Below are 6,950 nucleotides of genomic sequence, written 5' to 3' on the forward strand. Positions count from 1 at the left end.
TTACATGGTATGCCTTCTGAGATTATTTCAGATAGAGACTCCAAATTCACAAGTAACTTTTGGCGTGCTTTATTTGAGAATTTGGGAACCACTTTAAAGTTCTCCTCAGCTTTTCATCCTCAAACTGACGGCCAAACAGAGGTGATGAATCTCACTCTTTTGGATATGTTGAAAGCTTATGTTAGTGAACATAAGTCACAATGGGAGAAATATCTTCCATTATTGGAGTTTGCTTACAACAATACAGTGCACTCATCCACAGGGAAAGCTCCAAATGAAATAGTACAGGGTAAAGTGATTCCTCCTCCAATTATTCGCACTAAAGATAAGATTTTTGCTGCTGATGAGTTTGCTTCAGATTTAAAAACCGCAATGGATCAAGTTCGAGCCACTATCAAAGTTGCCCAAGAGCGACAAAAGAAGCAAGCAGATAAACGAAGAAGACATTTGGCTTTTGAAAAAGGTCAATATGTCTTGCTAAAGTTTGATAAAAGCAGGCTCAAACAAGGTTCTGGTCAAACTTCATCTTTTCCAAAGCTCTCCAGTAGATACTTTGGACCATTCAAAGTGATTGAGAAAATAAATGAAGTTTCTTATCGACTTGAGCTTCCTACTCATTGGAAAATACACAATGCTTTTCATGTAAGTTTGCTAAAACCTTACATAGGACCAGAACCAAAGGAACCCATTACTGAAGATCCCCCAGAAGTTGAAGAAACAGAGCAACTCTTGGAACCTGAAAAGATTTTGTTTCTCAAGGATCGAACCACGAGAAGTGGCCTTGTGACACGAAAATTCTTGCTAAAATTCAAGAATCTACTCACAACAGATGCACAGTGGGTAGATGAAAAATTCATGAAGGATTACCCAAATATTCTACAGCAATATCAAGAAGCTTTTCAGCTGAGGACAGCTGAATAAAAGCCAGAGGGCTGTCACAACTCTATAGAAACAGAATTTGTATCCTTTTTCATAAATTTGTCTATATAATGATTTATTAAATTTATTTCCTTTGCACTAATTAGATATAAAGAAAAGTGCATTGGAGCTGGCCACTGATGAGTGGTCACAGGTTATGGTGGACCCACGCGGTGGGTTAGAGAAAAGATAGTTCACACTTCCACCTATATGACCCGATTGGGCGCCTGTGACTAGAACTCACGCATATCAGGGTTAGACTCGCACACAGAAAGGATTGATGCCTTGAAGTGTGGGCTAGATCCACCAGAACAAACAGTTACAATCAACAAGATGGCATGATCATGAAATGCTTGTATAATGTGCATGTGTGGACTGAAAGCTTGAAATGCACATTTCTTTGCATAGGAAAGTCACATGAAGATTCGGATACCATTTTTGCGATGTACACGGAAAAAGCTTTCATATGATACCCATATTGGGGGGGTCCCTAAATTTTAGGAGATCCCTAAATTTTAGGAGGTCCCTAAATTTTAGGAGCCTCGAATTAGCCTAAAAATGCTAGTCCTAAAAAATAGAGATGTCATTCTAAAAATAGTAAGTTATGTACTCTGACTGTGCTTACTAAATTTGGTTGTTTCTATTCTTGACAGTATTCAACCCAAAAAGGAAGGCCATAGAGAAGAGACAAGTGTCAAGACACTTGTCACACAAGTTTCCAAGTGTCCCACCACTTGTCACATCTCATGACATGTGGCTGGACACTTGTCTTGTGCTACTCCACTTTCCCCTTTTGTACTAGCTCTCCATTCTCCTATAAATAAGAGCTCGTTTTTCTTCATTCAACATCATTTTTCTTTGCTGTAAACTCATGAACAGCACCCACAGATAGCCAGAAACTGACCCCATCCATCCCCATCATCATCCCCCACTTCTCCATTATCAAATTCCTCCATATTCCCTCTTCTATCACTGTTTTTTTTACAAGACAGCAAGCCTGTAAATTCATTACAGCACCTCCTTCTCGAGCTCTTTCTTCCATTTTAGCTACAAGAAGTAAGCCCTATCCATGTACTGCTGATCAACGATGGAGAAAGGCTGAATTTCCCTTTTTCTTCTCTCATATTGTAAAGAAATCAGTTCTTATCATTGCATAATAGATAATGCATGTGTGTTTGTACATCTTTGCATGATCTTGTGAGAGTGAGAATTACTTCTTCTCACTCTCAGGTTGATTGTAACTGAGCTCTTTCCTAAGGGACTTGGGTTGAGCAGAAATACATTCCTTCGGGGGGGGGGGGGGGGGGGAGGGTTGCCCATCTTCAACCCTCAATCTTGTCTCCATTACTTTTACATTTTCATGGCTGTAATTTTGTGAGAAATTTTCATTTTTAGCTTTAAGTGTTCATTCTCTTTTATATTAAATCTTGAAAACAAGCGAATATCATAATTGTTAAGCATACTACGTTGTTCGGGGCGTTTACAGCAGACCTGGCAGCGGCTTGATCTTCCTCATTGGCAAGATCAACCAAAGGCCTGTCAGGGACAGGATCCTCTTCCTGGGCAAGATAGTCTGCAGGCTCTTCCATACCTGCATCGTGGTTAACTGTTGTTTAGGCAATGCAAAACCTCGGTGCTAAAATAAATTGAAACCACTTACATGCGAAAAATAAAAACATACAAGTGAACTCCCTTGAAAGCATCCGATTGATGTGAACAAATGGCAGTCGTTTCTTGGTTGGAGATTGTTGCGCCTTTGCTTGCTTTCTGGGAGCCGGTGGCACCACAAATTTACGCACAGGAACAAACTTGCCAGAGCGGAGCTTCCTTGGTGAGGGCACGTGGGGTGTCTCAGGAGATGGCGATGCCATATGCATGGCTGGCTGAGGGGAGAGTGGTGATGGCACATGCATGGCTTGTTCCCCTTGCGATTGGAGCTTCCTTGGCAATGGCACTTGGGATGTCTTGGGGGATGGTGATGCTGCATGCATGGCTGGCTGAGGAGATGGTGATGCCACGTGCATGGCTTCTTGCCCTTGCGATCGGAGCTTCCTTGGTGAGGGGACTTGGGGTACGTCGGGAGATGGTGAGGCCACATGCATGGCTTGCTTAGGAGATGATGATTGCTGCCCTTGTGATTGGAGCTTCATTGGTGAGCCTGCTTGGGGTGCCTAGGGGGATGCTGACGCCACATGCATGGCTTGCTCAGGAGATGGTGATTGCTGCCCTTGTGATCGGAGCTTCATTGGTGAGCGTGCTTGGGGTGTCTGGGGGGGTGCTGATGCCACGTGCATGGCTTGCTGCCCTTGTGATCTGGGTCTTTTGCCCGGCTTCATTCTATTGGAGCCAGCAATTACTGCATTCAGGTTCTTTGATCTACGTGGAATTCTTTATTCTATGCCAGGAAGCTAGCTTTCACACCCATGATGCCTGATATTTGATTAGCTACGGTGCATCACAGATCGCAGAGCTGTAGAGGAACTCACCTGAGCAAATTCTCGTCTCGCAGGCCGTCGATACTGAGGGTCGACACTCCTTGCTCCAGAGTTTCTGCGCACCACCCTTTTGCTGCTGCTACATCGTCAATGTCCATGATATACGAGTTCGTGGCTTGCACCACCTCTAATCCCAGGACTGGCACCTCGATGATGCTTTCCCCCTTTCACAGCGTCCTTCCGATTCCCTGCAAAATCCCCTCGATCTTCCACACGCGCGACGCTCTCCAAACCATGAGAATGGCTGGCTTTTTTGCCACATGCAAAGCTCGCGGCAGCGGCATGCCCGGGGCCAGGCACCCTAGGATCCGGGCACATTCGGAACCGGGCACTTTCGAGGCGGGGCACATTTTGGGCCGGGCACTTCCAAAGCCGGGCACATTCGGAGGAGGCCACGCGCGAGGCCGGACATTTTCGGGGCCGGGCAGATTCGAAGCAGGGCACGCGTGAAACCGGGCACTTGGGTGACAAGACACTCTCACGATTGAATTTCACAGTCAACGGTGATCGACGGCCCAGATGATCGGATGTGATGGGGCAAAAAGGAGGCCGTCGATCACCACTCTCCCTCTTTAAAGTCCCCCCCTTACCATAGACACGAGGCCCTGGGCCTTTACCGTACGTCTCGAGAATGTATCGCAGATACAGCTGTACTCTCAAAAATTAGACCACTTGACCTGCATTGGGTGAGTCATATTATAATTTATAATTTATCATATACGTGCGTCGACCTACACCGAGTCCCGACAGAGAGTGAGAGAGACTAGGCCCCAGGTGGCAGCCTGCAGGGTGTGTGGGTGTGTGAAATCTTCTTATACAGAGGGTTCTGCGACTGCGGCAACAGCTAAAGACCCGATATGGCGAGTGATACGACGGTGCACGTGCTTATGGTGCCGTTTCCGTCGCAGGGGCACGTGAACGGCCTCCTGCGCTTCGCTCAGAAGCTGGCGGCGCAAGATCAGGAGGATGAGCAGGAGGGCCGCTTGCTGGTGAGCTTCGCCTACCCAGCGCGCCTGTTCGCCCTCTCGGGCAAGCGCCACCGAGATCGCCTGCTCCCGTCGCTGCGCGTGGAGATCCTGGACGACGGCCTGCCGACGGCCGAAGATCAGCGGCCGACGGAGGAGCAGATGGGGGCGGCCCTCGAGGCGGTACGCGAGAGCCTCATCGGGCTACTGACGAGCAAATTGATGGCGGGGCGCGGACCGTCGGTGTCGTGCATCGTGTCGGATAGCTTCGTGCCGTGGACGCAGGACGTGGCGAGCCGGTTCGGGCTGCCGAGGGTGGAGTTCTGGACGTCTACGGCGACGGTGTATGCGATGGGGCTGCACCTGCGGGAAATGGCGGAGCGGGGCGTTCTCCCTGTCGAAGGCAAGCGATTCTGTGCGAGGCTCTCATTATGAATAGGAATCGCCAGAGATCTGTCTGTGCTAGTAGTTTCCCGCAGTAGGGGAGAAAATGGCTAAAATTGACAGGGGAAAATGGCTGTGTGTGTGTTGCAGATGCAGTGCGACATCGCTGGGCCCCCGAGGCCCCCCCTGTCGTCGATTTCATACCCGGGCTTCCGCCATTCCCCGTCACGGACCTTCCCAAGGAGTTCCTTGCCGAGACGTCCAGCCTTCACTTCCGATTCATGCTGGCCGCCTTCTCTCGCGCCCGCGAGGCGGACTACATCCTCGTCCACTCCGTCCAGGAGCTGGAGCCGGGAGTCTTCGAGGTCCTGCGGCAGCGCGAGGGCCTGCCCGCTCACGCCGTCGGCCCCCTGCTCGACCTCTCCCGCGCCTCGGCGCCGCAGCCCGCGGTCGATGCCCAGGACCCCTGCCTCGCGTGGCTGGACACGCAGGCCCCCGCCTCCGTCGTCTACGTGGCGCTCGGATCCTTCGCCACGTTGACGGCGGAGGAGACGCTTGCGATGGCTCTGGGGCTGGAGGCAAGCGGGCGGGCGTTCCTGTGGGTCATTCGGGCGGACGCCAGCGGGGCGGCGGAGGCCGCCCTGCCAGAGGGCTTCGTGGGACGCGTGGCGGACGGCCAGCGGGGGCTCATCGTGGCGTGGGCGCCGCAGATGGCGGTCTTGCACCACGCCAGCGTGGGGGCCTTCCTCTCGCACTGCGGCTGGAACTCCACCCTGGAGAGCCTGTGGGAGGGCGTGCCCATGGTCGCCTGCCCGCGCGAGGCCGAGCAGCGCTCCAACGCCAAGTCCCTGGTCGACACGTGGCGCGTGGCCGTGGAGCTGCCGCGCAATCCGGAGGACGGGAGCTTTACCCAGGAGGCTGTGTGCGAGTGCGTCCAGCAGATCATGGCAGCGGACCACCCCGCCCGCCTGCGCGCTCGCGAGATCGAATCCCATGTCCGTCGAGCGGTCGCTCCCGGAGGATCCTCCCACACTAATTTGGCTAACTTCGTCCGCCGCCTCAAATCCGAGTTTGCTAAATAAAAACCTTGATTCTTTTGAGCCACTACCAAGCATAACCAATGACCATACATGAATCACGATAAGGAGTTTGACTCTCGAGTTTGGAGCCCCCTTGACTTTAGAAGACCCAAATGTATTCACTCATGTCTGTATCGCTCATCTTTGCACTTACGTAGTGTCCGTGACTTGTCAATGACGACTTTTATGAATCACGAATCATGATTTCATGGGTATACGCTATTGTACGGAGTTCATACTATACAATGTCTATGTAGTAGTGTGCTAACAAGCCATACCCTCCTAGGTTCTAATCAAGGATTGGGAAACGGGAAATTTGATACGAAGTGAGCTAACCCTCTTGGGATTGGTTCTACCAAGGTAGGATGTTACTAGATCTTGGCAAGTATGCTAGACAATGTGAGCCTCTCTTGGAATGGGTAGAATCGTAGCTCAATTTTGGCCTTCAACCCAATTCTTGGTCTTGTGCACTCTTGGTTGGGTAGAAATGTAGCTTGGATGTTGGCCTTCAACTCAACTCTTGGTTGGGCCTTGTGGGTGTTTGGACTTTAACATTGGTGCTCAAGGTAGTCATTATCTTGAATCCAACTAGCTAGTATGTAGGTGCATAAATGTTGCAAGATGTGATCCCAAGTGACCCAAGGTTCTAGAACTATAACGGTGGGTGACCCTAGGAATTCCTAGGTTGTCACCTTGACATGGATGTTGATGGGGTCAACACACGACATGTTGCTTGTGTGCAGTTAAACATGAGGTAAGTGGACTCGAATGTATAGTTTGATTGGAGCATTTGAATATGGCCCACCACACATACATGGTTTGATTTAATAGCCAAGTTGAGAGGCACCTCATCTAGTTCATTATTTCAAACCAGATCTTTTTACTCATTGCGTCATTTTCAATGATTTTTGAAGCGATGGAGGATGAAGAATTGATGCATCTTGCCATCAAGAGGGTTTCTCCTGATGTTGCTCATCAAAAAATGATTTGAAAATGGAGATTTGGGGGTGTCGAAAAGAATGCCGCCTCCCCTCCCCCCCTCTGTGTGATGCACCTGCACTCGTTACGTACTCAACACGGCACAGAAAGGTAACACCATATGTGAGATC

At 49.9% G+C, this 6,950-nt stretch overlaps 1 protein-coding gene across 1 annotated transcript; it reads left to right on the forward strand.

The window, feature by feature from the left end:
- The first annotated feature begins 4,167 nt into the window (after positions 1 to 4,167).
- On the forward strand, positions 4,168 to 6,124 carry LOC148027957 (linamarin synthase 2-like). The gene is made up of 2 exons (XM_087689651.1): positions 4,168 to 4,781; positions 4,913 to 6,124. Exons 1-2 carry the CDS (start codon positions 4,271 to 4,273, stop codon positions 5,842 to 5,844), a joined length of 1,443 nt encoding a protein of 480 aa, XP_087545777.1. The 5' UTR covers positions 4,168 to 4,270; the 3' UTR covers positions 5,845 to 6,124.
- Positions 6,125 to 6,950: the final 826 nt, after the last annotated feature.

This window comes from Lygodium microphyllum, chromosome 12, assembly GCF_053477565.2.
Source record: "Lygodium microphyllum isolate KBCC chromosome 12, Lygodium_microphyllum_v1.1.10, whole genome shotgun sequence".
NCBI classification, from domain to species: Eukaryota; Viridiplantae; Streptophyta; class Polypodiopsida; order Schizaeales; family Lygodiaceae; genus Lygodium; species Lygodium microphyllum.

What these genes read in the sequence shown, in the direction of transcription:
- LOC148027957 (XM_087689651.1), top strand. Translation starts at nt 4,271, where the DNA reads ATGGCGAGTGATACGACGGTGCACGTGCTTATGGTGCCGTTTCCGTCG. An exon ending in GGGCGTTCTCCCTGTCGAAG is followed by an intron (nt 4,782 to 4,912) that starts GCAAGCGATTCT and finishes TGTGTGTTGCAG; the next exon opens with ATGCAGTGCGACATCGCTGG.